The sequence below is a fragment of the Hyalella azteca genome, unplaced genomic scaffold (assembly GCF_000764305.2).
Source record: "Hyalella azteca isolate HAZT.00-mixed unplaced genomic scaffold, Hazt_2.0.2 contig12678, whole genome shotgun sequence".
In the NCBI taxonomy this organism is placed as follows: Eukaryota; Metazoa; Arthropoda; class Malacostraca; order Amphipoda; family Hyalellidae; genus Hyalella; species Hyalella azteca.
Genome location: NW_025942630.1, coordinates 287,839 through 300,670, shown reverse-complemented (window position 1 = coordinate 300,670; position 12,832 = coordinate 287,839). Strand labels below are relative to the sequence as shown.

Sequence of the window (12,832 nt, the reverse complement as noted above, 5' to 3'; positions counted from 1 at the left end):
TGAAAAAGCAGGTGTCAGGAGCAAGAGAATGTGAGGAGTGGATGGCAGAGTTTCGCTATTTATAGTAAGGCTGGGATGAATGCGATGACATTGTACGATGCGAGATGAATGAGATGCGAGAGAAAATTTAATGAATAATCTAGCATTTAGGCCTACACACATGTGTCATGACCACTTTTACCCACACAGGTGTTGCACCGCAGTTGGAGAACGAATGTTTTTGCTGCCAGCCCAGCGACTACGAAGAGATCGCCGTTCGCCTTTACTGCAACCCAGGCTTCTTCAACATCAGGCGCTACAACATCAAGTCTTGTACCTGTGTGCCTTGTAGCCAGGAACGGGCGTTGAAAGACCAACCTATTGTAGACGAGACTGAGTTCTACCCTAGACCTGAAGAGTCAGTAATGAACTGATATTGCCGAGAAGAGTTTCTGAGTTTGGCGAGAACGGTACTGTGGTCGAGAGCAGAAGAATCAGTGATTAGGAGAGGAATTTGAAGATGAAGGAGGGTGACAGATAATATATTCATGCCGCTGATGAAAGCCTTGATGTTCATCAGTGGCTATTTGGAATTCGCTGACTGTGAAAAACGAAAATGTCAATGAGAAATGAGAAAGCGGTCGAAAAGTGAAAAGGCTGTCAAAAAGAGAGAAATCTGTCTTTTAGTAATAGGAGGCTTTCAAAAAGCAAAAAGGCAGTTGGAAGGACAGGTAGTTCCAAAAAGCGTGGGGGTATTTAAAAGCAGGGAACCGGTTAATAAGAAAGATGGTTTGTTAATTAGAAGCGTAATGGCTCCCGAAAAGCGCGGAGGCTGTCGTAAAGTGGAACGTTGTATAAAAGCTGAGAGGCTAACTTAAAGAGAATAGGCTGTAGGAAAGTAACTAAGGCGTCAATAAGTTCGAAGGAAATGCAAATGTCAATTTGCTGTTCAAGTGTGAGGAGGTGCATGAAAATGATGTGGAAATGATGAGGCTGTCGGGAACGAAGAAGTGTTGAAAGTGAAAAACGAGATTATACCAAGTGATGGGCTGTATGAAATTAAGAATTTCCAATAGTGTAGCCGCGAGTTGAGTGAGAAGGTTGTCGAAAGACCAGTGGGCTGCAGAAATGCGGTGAGGCACTCGCAAAGTGAGCAAGCTAAGACACCTAATTTGGAGTCTGTGGAGGCAAATACAAATTTTAGGACCGTTTTGTTGAATAAATCTTCAAATGGAAGGTGTTAAAAGTGAAGAATAAGGGATGCTTTTTAAGTAAACAGTTGGTCGAGAACTTCGCTCTTGGTCGTTAATCTGACAAGTGGTAGAGAACCGAGGTGTTCGAGAACCGAATAATTGATTGAGCGCCAAGCAAGAGATTGTGAGCGAGCAACTTGCTGAGACCTGTGCAAGTGCATAAAGACCTTATAAATAGTGGAGAACCGAGCAAGTGGTGGAAAACCGTGCAAGTAGTGGAGAACCGAGTAAGTATTGGAGAACCGAGCTAGTGGCCGAGAACCGAGAAAGTAGTGGAGAACCGAGCTAGTGGCCGAGAACCGAGCAAGTAGTGGAGAACCGAGCTAGTAGTGGAGAACCGAGCAAGTATTGGAGAACCGAGCCAGTGGCCGAGAACCGAGCAAGTAGTGGAGAACCGAACTGATAGTGGAGAACCGAGAAAGTAGTGGAGAACCGAGCAAGTAGTGGAGAACCGAGCAAGTGGTGGAGAACCGAGCAAGTAGTGGAGAACCGAGTAAGTGTCCGAGAACCGAGCAAGCAGTGGAGAACCGAGCTAATAGTGGAGAACCGAGCAAGTAGTAGAGAACCGAGCTAATAGTGGAGAACCGAGAAAGTAGTGGAGAACCGAGCAAGTAGTGGTGAACCGAGCAAGTAGTGGAGAACCGAGTAAGTAGTGGAGAACCGAGTAAGTGTCCGAGAACCGAGCAAGCAGTGGAGAACCGAGCCACTGGCCGAGAACCGAGCAAGTAGTGGAGAACCGAGCAAGTATAGTGGAGAATCGAGCAAGTGCCTGAGAACCGAGCAAGTAGTGGAGAACCGAGCAAGCAGTGGAGAATCGAGCAAGTGTCCGAGAACCGAGCAAGTAGTGGAGAACCGAGCAAGCAGTGGAGAACCGAGCAAGTAGTGGAGAACCGAGCAAGCAGTGGAGAACCGAGCAAGTGTCCGAGAACCGAGCAAGCAGTGGAGAACCGAGCAAGCAGTGGAGAACCGAACAAGCAGTGGAGAACCGAGCAAGCAGTGGAGAACCGAGCAAGTGTCCGAGAACCGAGCAAGCAGTGGAAAACCGAGCAAGAGTCCGAGAACCGAGCAAGTAGTGGAGAACCGAGCAAGTAGTTGAGCATCGAGAAATTAGTGGAGAACCGCGAGAATGTTCGAGAACCGCAAGAATGTTTGGGAACCAAGATTGAAGTCGCCCGGGGAGCAAATGTTCGAGAAACATTGTGCACAGGAGCTGTCTCTACCGCTGAGCGGCAGCTTAGGTGAAGCTGCAGGGTAGGACCGATAACTGTTGGCGAAAGTTTTTCCTGAACCGAGAAGAGGGTTTGGGAAATGGCAATCTGAAGCTAAAATTCAATATACTCCTCCATCATTTCTTATTGGCTGAGAGGCGGTTGTGAGAGTATGCATAGTATGTGTTAGTCAGCGGCACCGAAATCTGTGTGGAGAATTGTATTCTATGAAGAATGATGAAAGTTTGCTGTATGTTAATTTATATTATTTGCATATTATCTTCAATATAATCTTGACAGGATTTCTACTGTGCATTATATAGGCATTTTTCCGGATGTTATATTTGCCAGAATGTGTAGTCACGTAACATTTAGGCTCATATTATTTGTGTTTAAAGAAATCGTCGAGTATTCAATGTATAAAACTTAGATTTAAATTGTAAAAAATTTTCAAGGCGATTGAATAGTTACACTAAATTGCTCATCTTGGTGTATCGTCTGGTCCTGGATCATGGAAGTTTTGATCATGGCGGTATTCATTATTAAAAGCAATTAATATTAGCATTAACGTTAATAAAAAATTAACATTACCATCAATGGTAATAAGCAAGAAATATTACCATCAATGTTAATAAAAAATTAACATTACCATCAATGGTAATAAGCAAGAAATATTACCATCAATGTTAATAAACAATTAATATTAACATCATTGTTAATAAACAATAAATATTACCATCAATGTTAATAAACAATTAATATAACATCAATGTTTTACATTACCGACAGCTTATGTGGAGCCATTGAATAGCGGACAACATGCCAGTTATTCATGCTCACCGGCTTCAATTTGCAACAGGGCGTCTGTCTGGACATCGGTTAGTTCATTTTAATGCTATTGTTCCCGTAATAAAAATTTTAACGAAGAGATGTCCAATTTGATTTTCTTATTTTACATCACATCAAGTCTAGCGGAGGGTACACGTAGGCATCGCTTCTTAAGAGCAAACAACCAGTACAATGAAACTATATAAATGCAAGATTAATAGTTAGATGCAACATGAAAAGTTTTTCAAGAAGGCTTCCCTTATCGCCCGCTGAAACGAATGTAGTGAGGAAACACTCGGACTCAGTGTGCTGACATCAACGAGTATATATGATTATTTATTATTTATTTTTAAATATTTTGGAGAGCCGTGTAAAGAAATTTAGCCTTCCTATGCTAATAACTGCGAGTTGTTGAAGGAGAGCTTGAACTTGCATCATGATAACAACTTGACAAAAATCAAAATGCATTTCAGGCTAGAGTTTACACGTGGCGTTAAACCAGGCATTTAAGAATGAAATTAGCATTATAATATAAATGAAAAAGTGAAATAGAATATTAAACTAAATCATTGAGTAAGCTGTTTGTACATATCACTACCTGCACGAGACCACGTCTTTTTCAATACAGCACAACTCCTGCCACGCGACGATCCTAGCGAGCTCTGACTCCTTATGCTGCACAGATACCGTCCCTCTGCATCGTCCAGCCGCCGACTCTGAATCATCGTTCAGGCGCTGACTCTGAATCATCGTTCAGGCGCTGACTCTGAATCATCGTTCAGGCGCTGACTCTGAATTCATCGTTCAGGCTCTGACTCTGAATCAGGCGACTCTGAAAAGCCGTTGTACACGAAGCACTTCAAGTAAAGACAAAAAAGTGAACATCTTTCATGGGTTAAAGTCCGCTCGTCTTGAAGGGCAACGAGAAAAAGTTCTGTATTTTTCACGCATCAGATTCGCATGTTTATTTGGCCCGAGATATACGAGCGGCTGGACGGCGCCGAGATTGATAATGCTGACGATGTTGTTCAATGGCGAGCGCCGTCCGTAGATTTATGGCTTCTGCCCCGGGGTTGAGGGGGCTGCACTCACCTGCTGGGGGTGAGGGACGGGGGTGAGAGTGGGGAATGTTTAGGTATGATGGAGATGAGGGTGAGATGTTTTGAGGTATGATGGAGATGAGGGTGAGAAGTGTTGAGGTATGATGGAGATGAGGGTGAGAAGTGTTGAGGTATGATGGAGATGAAGGTGAGAAGTGTTGAGGTATGATGGAGGTGTAACGTGAGAAGTGTTGAGGTATGATGGAGGTGTAGCGTGAGAAGTGTTGAGGTATGATGGAGGTGTAGCGTAAGAGTGAGAAGTGTTGAGGTATGATGAAGGTGTAGCGTGAGATTCATTGAAGTATGAAGGAGGAGAAGGGCGAATGGTCTAGAGGCATCGAGGTATGCAAGTAAAAATAGTAAGAGACATAAGAGATATTTGTGTGTGATAAGTGATGATATAACGAGTGAAATGCAGCGTGTCATGATAAGAACTATTTCGGTAATATTGATACGAGGCGAAGTGAAAATGTATTCGAAATAAAAAGGTAACCATGCATGATGGTAAACAGTTGAACAAAATATTGATATGATCCACCTTTGAGATCCATGATTCTAGTATTTGGTTCGAAGCACTGAGGCATGATGTCATAGTGTGTGAGGCATGATGCGTGTAAGGACTGCTCAGGATTAATGCATGGGGGCATGAATGAAGGGATGAATGAAGGGATGAATGAAGGGATGAATGTGATCCTCGGCCAGGACGTCGCTGGCGGGCGTTGATAGCGAGCATCGCGAGCAGCAACGCTGGCTTCTGGTGACGTGTCAGCCTAAGCCGAGGGATGTTGAATAACATCCAACATACTGACACTTGATTGCAGTATGTTGAATAACATACAACATACTGACACTTGATTGCATAAAAATCATCCTTGATTGACACCAGGAACATACTATTAACATATACGTGATTATATACGCCAAATCTTCCTTTATTGCTAACATATTCGTGATTGCAGCCAACACATGCTCGATAGAGGTACGATGGTCGGACGGTCATCTCCCGTTGAGAAAACTGGGAGTTAGAAAGAGAATTTCAATAATAAAGTGGAGTTGAAACGCTGCAATATCATTTACGATGACGTAATCGGTGTAAAATTGGTTTGAATTTGTAATTGGAATATATTTATTATAAGAGTGTTTATTTGGAAACTAATTTCCACTGCCTAATAAACATTCATGAAGGTCATTAACTTAAATTTAGCCTAACTTAAATTTCATTCTGTAAATGGGTTAAAACTCTAAAAAATAAAATGATAAAGGTCGTATTTACTATTTCAGTGCCCAACATTGCTTGTTTGACGTCAGAAATTTAATCGAAAGGTCATTTGTTGCCGCGGGCCTCGACGCGTTCAAGCTCCTATCACCGCTTCAATGAGGAAATTTCACAACAAATTGGCAAGGTTCTTGGCAAGCGCAATATCGGGAGCAATTTTGTGCGGCGATAGCTCGGGAATTAAGTTTCTTCCACAATGGACCTCTCGCTAGAACGCCGATATATTTAAGCCGGCGACAAGCGCCCAACATACAAGAATATTGCGTCGTCCAGGACGTCGCGGCCAGAATTATGCGTCGCCAAATGACGATGAAACGCTGGAATAATTTGACGCAGGATGACGTCGTATAATGCAATACTGGGGACGATGATATTCTCTATTCAGAAGACTGGATGTGAGGATGATGAGGTCGATTAGTGTAGGGAGATTGAGGATGATAGCTCGGCTTGAAAAAAATATTTCATGGGATGGTAAAAACACGTTATGTATAATAAATGTTATGGTATGTCAAAATCATACAATAAAACGCATGAAAATGATACCGTGGTATAACGTTTATAGGAAGAATGATGGCGTGTGTTGAGGCACATGGAAATGATAAGTACACAATGAAATGATATTATAGCAGACACAACATTCAGACCAACGAGAGCGTCGCATGATGACACTAACCATCAATGGAATGGTTACAGTGCCTCTCGTTATCGCGTTGCCAATGTCTGCGATTATCGATATTGCTATAGTTTCTGAGTAATTAATATCATTGTCTTCTTATTGTCTTGCATTCATACGCCGAAATTGTGCTCGAAAACAAAATAGATTATGCTGCTCATATGTCGGAAATTAGATCAACCTGACATATGAAATGAGTTCTTTTATTTTTATAGTTTTTTTATCCATAGAAGGGTTTATTCAAATCAATTAACCGTCAATGCACTAATTCTCTCAGCCTTTCCACGTAGGAAATGCTTGCAACAGATCTATACATTTATAACAAATTATGGATTATTTTTGATCATTTACAGCAGCTAAAACGGGATTTTGATACTTAAAGTGTGGGATAAACTTACATACAGTCTATAAATTATACAATATTTTGAAATATATGTTCAAAAATAAAAATCGAGAGTGATGCAAAGTCCATAGTTCACCTGAAATTTTCCTCATAAAACATGTGCCGGCGTACATGTTTCAGTTACTTGGTACTAGCAAAACTTCAGCATGTTCTCAGGAATAATAATTCAGTATTATATTTTATTTCACTTTAGAGAGACGCCTAATTTCAGCGGCTAAGGCGCATGCATATGGAGCTCAGATGCATGGGAGTGTCGCCGGCGCTGACCGCTCATTTGCCTCTTCAGCGCGGGCTCCGGGAGTCAGCTCGCTCCAGGGGAGAATTAAAATTCAACTCTTATTTAACAAAAAAAAATCTGGACAGGAACTCATGGAAAATTCACTTGAAAATTCCGCCAATAACTGCTTAATATCGAATCCTCATGTACAAAATATTACAAATGATAATTCTTTTAAAAATGCCATAAATTCAGAAATTTTTTACAAATGTCATAAATTAAATAGAGTCATGGAAACCTCACAAAACAAATGACTGAAGCGCACGGGTTGGCAGGGGGTAATTCCAGAGCTGGTGAGTGATCTGCTGCTCAGGTCGTTAAGCAAGACCTCGCTATGGCTCTAACTTAGAATAAGTGAGTCGGGCCTGTGAAATGGGTCCCTGCTGAATTACAATTGAATCATAAGCGACAGAATCGTTTGAATTTTACGATACGGAATCATTTGAATCATACAAGGTATAATAGTTTGAATCTTCCGAGACGGAATCATTTGAATCATACAAGGTATAATCGTTTGAATCTTCTGGGATAGAATCGTTTGAATCATACGAGATACATATAATCGTTTAAATCATACGAGATATAATCGTTTGAATCATACGAGATACATATAATCGTTTAAATCATACGAGATATAATCGTTCGAATCATACGAGGAATAATCGTTTACATCTTCAAAGATTGAATCGTTCGAATCATCCGAAATGGAATTGCAATAACCACAGGAATCTTGTAATTCTTTTATTTTAGAGCCGCATATGCCGGTGCAAAATGAGTAAAAACAAAAATATTCAGAAGGGTAAACTTTATTTACAAAGAATCTGTCGTTTAAAAAAATTATGAATATATTTTTAAATGTTTTTAAGAAAGTTGAAATATGTTGTCAGTTGTCATACGAGAGAAATAAATAAATAAATTATCCTCAAATTAGTCAAACAAATGTAAAATAAGTTGCAAATTATATAATAATAAAAAAAGAAACTGACAAAAACAATCAGCGATATTCAGGATTTGGAATCTTTTCGTGTGACAGTCCGAACAACGAACAGCAAAATCCTAGCTAGTATTTGATATAAACTTGTTGAAATAAGCAAAAAATATTACTAATTTATTGGTTAATAAAGTTTGGTGTATAACATGCTTGCCGCTGCTTCAGTAGAGCCTGATCGTCTTAAAGTCCCCCTGTCAAAACTTGGGCAGACTTCACTTTATTTAGAAGTCTCCTAACGACCTTGATTAGGGCAAACTAGGTTTCTTGGCTGCTTCAGCTCAGGCAGCCTGAATTTCCTTGGCGTGTTCTGCCGGAAGCTGAAAGAGTTGAGATTTTGAATTGTGTTTCTCATGCCACGAGCACAAAACATTGTTGTGGAAACACGTGTAAATTTAAAATCTTTTATAGTTATAATACCGCAGCTCTATCACTGCGTATATATTATATTTCATCATTAGAAATGTGTGTCTAATAACTTTCACAGAAATTTTTACGGCATGTCTCTTGCAAACGTTAAGCGCACAAATTTTATTTTTTAAGCGTACAAAATTTTGCTGACTTCGCCGAACCACCAAACCGGTTGCCGAAAACCACAGAAATCTGTCAAATCTGCACCTGACGACCTTAGAGAACCGCCAAACCAATAGCTTACAACCACAGAGAACCACGTTACCTGCAGCCGACAATCACCGCCGGAGATGAGGAGTCGTCGAGAAGATCGCTGTCGTAATCGCCGCCATCAGGCGTCGGGCTGCTGTCGGGCGTCGGGATTCGTCGGATGGCCGATATTGGCAGCCCTGCAGCAACTTGCATAATTAACATCCTGATCTGCTGGCACAACTTCCTCATGAGGCCTTAGGCACCAAGTTTAGTGACACCCGCCGGCTGCCTTCATTACAGATCCTTACTTAAAATCAGAGCCAGGTGTGGGCCGGTTATCTTCGGCTAGTCTTCAGCCACCAATAATCGACCGAAGAAATATATTTTGGAGTAGATCCCCGTACCCAAACTTGATCCGAGATACGCCCAATCGGAGACTCGAACGCCCACAACTTCTTGCTGGTGACACGGAATGAATTACAGGTCCCGAACCCTGTGATTTGTGATGGAAAAGTTATCCTGTTTCGGAAAGAACACATATATTAGTGTTTTAAGCCTTACTAATGATTTGTATGAGATTGTGATTTTAAAGATATTTTTTATGGTAAATGTGGTCCCGATTAAAGGAATAGTTGTAAAGAGATGCCTTAAAAGGCCTGACTAAAACGGAAGACTTTAAAGAAAAACTGTGGAGCAGATAAGGAATAATTGACGAAGTAGATAAGGAACAACTGGCGAAGTGAATGAGGAATAACTGATGAGATAGGAGAATCCAGAAAGCTGATTGCAATAGTATTTTCCATTAAAAGTATTTTAATGGAAACAAAAAAGCTCTTCGTCATGATTTAATTCATGGCAGCCAATCCTTGATTTCAAGATCCAAATCAATTGTGACATCAAACCATCAAATCACGTGGAGATTAAAGCTGTGTTCCAACTTAATTAATAACACTGATAACATGAATAATCAAGTGTAAAAGTTTATATTTAGCATGCCACAGTCTTAATTTATATAGTTTGCTAAAGTCTCAATCTTAGAATAAAAAGTAATTTGTTTTCACTCATAAATTTAACAAATCTTTTCTTATTTGGACGATAACTGTTCCTGAGTATCATTATCTCCTCTTGCAGATACGATCTTAATGAAAGCTGCACATTATAATTCTGTCGTCGAATATTTGCGTCGACATTTATCAATTGCAAAGTCGAGTGCCCGCGAAGCTCGTTCCCGACGGACCAACTCCGGCAGCGGCCATCATGCAACGAATAATTTCTCGTTTAAATAGCGGCGCTGGGAGCTCGGCTTGGCCTTTATAGAAGGCACACCAAGCAATCCCAATTCGCCAATATTGGCCTAACTTTGGACGAAATTTGGTCGGTAGTTTGGGCTCTGGACCAAAGTCTTCGCCGTCATTCCTGGCCGAGGGATATAAATCGCTCAATCGATTTTGTCGGGCGCTGGAGCGAACCCAACTTTACTTGATCATAGCGCGAGAAAGGGGCCAGCCATAGACTTGTTTTTCTACTTTTTATAGGCCTATTAAGAAAATTGGAATGGTGAATTATTTCCAGGAATATTTGGTGGCACAAACATATAATACACATTCCGTACAATTGTTACAATATTTGGATAGTGCATGCACTTGCTTTGCTATTTACTCGAATTTTAGATTTTAGGGGGCGTCTTCTGAAACAATATGATATATAACGTTTTTCCTTGCAAATGACTTCATAATTAACGGAAGAGTTATGCAGTATTCAACATGCAAAACTTTTAATGTTGCATTCAACTTTTTTCACGCACATCATCGGCCGTCGTCTTCTCCGCCTGAACATCTCGTACGCTGCCGGCGCAGATTCGATGGTCGTTAGGGGATACTTACTTAGATTGCTGCGTTCCGTTATTTTATCAGCGTCTTATATCCGTGCAAGGTTGCCCTAACAACCATAAAGCTCTTTTTATTTACGGCCGGAATAAAGAAGCTGAGGTTATGGCTTGTAAACAGCATCCACGGAGCGTCTATAAAACGACCTCAGCGCGCCTGATATGAACAACTACGCTGCTGCGACAGCCTGCAATTGTTGCTTGTGCAGGGCAACAGACGTTTTCTTCAACACTTTTTCAATTAACTTGCTTTACTTTGAATGTACCTTAGGTTAGCCTTGATCATATGTATAAGAAAAAAATGAAAAGATATGTGTTGTGCCATTCGAATTTAACTGCTCATGAAACTTTTATCTAAGATTTTGTATGTTTGAATTCGAATCTTGAATGAAATTAAATATCCTCTTCGGAATTGAACCTACAATGATATCCCCGCTTGAACCATCGAAAAATTTGGGCGTGGTTAACCATCGACTACGTTAGGTGAGTTTAACTGTGAAATATTTTAAGTTAAGTTAACCAATTCAAGCGTACTGTATCCGTCAAGGAAAACATAGGCACAGAATATTTTGAAGCAACCATAAGCTCGCTCATCATAAAATACGCATCACGATTGGCTGACATGATTCAGCAACCTACCACTACCCACCAAATATGCCACTCACAAACTACATTTGCTGTCTTGGTCCACTTCACCAAAACTTAAATGCTAGAAATTTAATTCGATTAGTCGTACACAAGAAATATCGTCGTTATAAAAGATTATACTTCCATCTAGTCATGTATAAAGGAATATTAGTTAAATTTAAGACTCATTCAGATTTTTGCTTCCACTGTGGCTGGCCTCACTGGTTGACCATCCTGCTCCTCCTCTGTCGCGCCCTCATCACTTGAGATGCGGGCGGCAGCACAACATCTGTATGAACATCTCCTAAATTTCCCGCCCACTGATTAAGAAACTTTTTGTTCCGCTGCTGAGCTCACAGATACTTCTGACGAATCGCTGAAGGCTTATGGGCGGCCAGTGAACGCCCGACTTTAAAACGGCGCTGACACGGCTGAAACTTTGACTTCGGAATAAGTCATAAATTGAAGTTGATCGTGCAAGATGGATATCTCCAAAACATGGGCAAGCCATTGCTGTTTGGTACTCGCATGGCATTTTCAAAACTTCTGACATATGACAGTAGAAGAGGATGTCGTTCATGCCACCGAGGCATAGCACAAGAAGAGGATGTGACAACCTGCCACCGTGGCCATTGCACAAGAAAATGGTGTGGCAACCTGCCACCGTGGCATAGCACAAGAAGAAGATGTGACAACCTGTCACCGACGTGACAACCTGTCACCGCTGACTAGCACCAGAAGAGAATGTGGCAACCTGCCACCGTGGCATAGCAATGGAAGAGGATAAAGAAACGTGCCACCGTGGCATAGGCCTGAAGAAGGATATGGCATCCTTTCACTACTGACATTGCACTGGAAGAAGATGTAGCAAAAAAGTATCCAGCTCGAACCAGATAGATCTTAAGTCAAACAGAGCTGGAATCAAAGCAGCGATATGATTTAGTTATTTTAGACGAACCGTAGATTATAAAAAAAAAATCCGGAAATTTCCATCAAACCCAGCCAAGTCGAAATGATCACAAATTGCGCTGTGAATTTTGAAGGTAGTATAATGGGCTACTTCTTTTTATCATCGTTGAAAGCAAAATTTTTAGGGTCATGCAAAAAATTGGTTCATAAAAAATTTATGGCCATTTTAATCACATGGCATGGTACGGTTAGTAATTTACTTGATCATCTAAAACTATACCCACTTCATTCACAGAGAAGTTGGAATAAAATCGGTGGATGCCCTGAAACGTTCTACCTCGGGTAATCTTTATCAATTTGCAATTCAGAAATTTTAAATAAATTGCTTGCCATCATTTGGAACTACGCGATATTGAAATGGTTAGAGGGAAGAATTTGGGTGAAATTTTTAAAATAGTGTACACATTCGGCCGTGCCTGCCTTGGAAGGTATTAGGCGTCTACTGCGCGCACCCTACGATCGCCCGTAGGTCGCTGGAGAACTGAGCGGATGCTGAGAAGGCGCTTATTTCGTTCGGCGAAACAGAACGAAACAACGTGGGATATAGACGCTAATTTACGCGTCAGGCGAGCCTACAGCTTCTCTGTGACAGAAGCTGACAAGCTCGTAAAGTGAGATAAGGTCTAATCTCTGCAGCCGTTTCTCTGTAGGTCTATTAAGATCGCGCATCTTTGTTGTTGTTGCTCTGTTAATGTCGCACTCTTGATGCAGCATGCTGCTGTAACTCCGGTGCTGTCACTCGTCTCGCTGCCGTGACGGCCTG

The 12,832-nt window shown here is 41.1% G+C and overlaps 1 protein-coding gene across 1 annotated transcript in view; it reads left to right on the top strand.

The window, feature by feature from the left end:
- LOC108668835 overlaps positions 1-3,379 on the top strand; it is an 85,967-nt gene extending 82,588 nt beyond the window's left edge. The window contains exon 102 of the mRNA XM_047883346.1: positions 190-3,379. Coding sequence (XP_047739302.1) covers positions 190-413 — 224 coding nt within the window. The 3' untranslated portion in view covers positions 414-3,379. The remainder of the gene's footprint in view (positions 1-189) is intronic.
- The last annotated feature ends 9,453 nt before the right edge of the window (positions 3,380-12,832 follow it).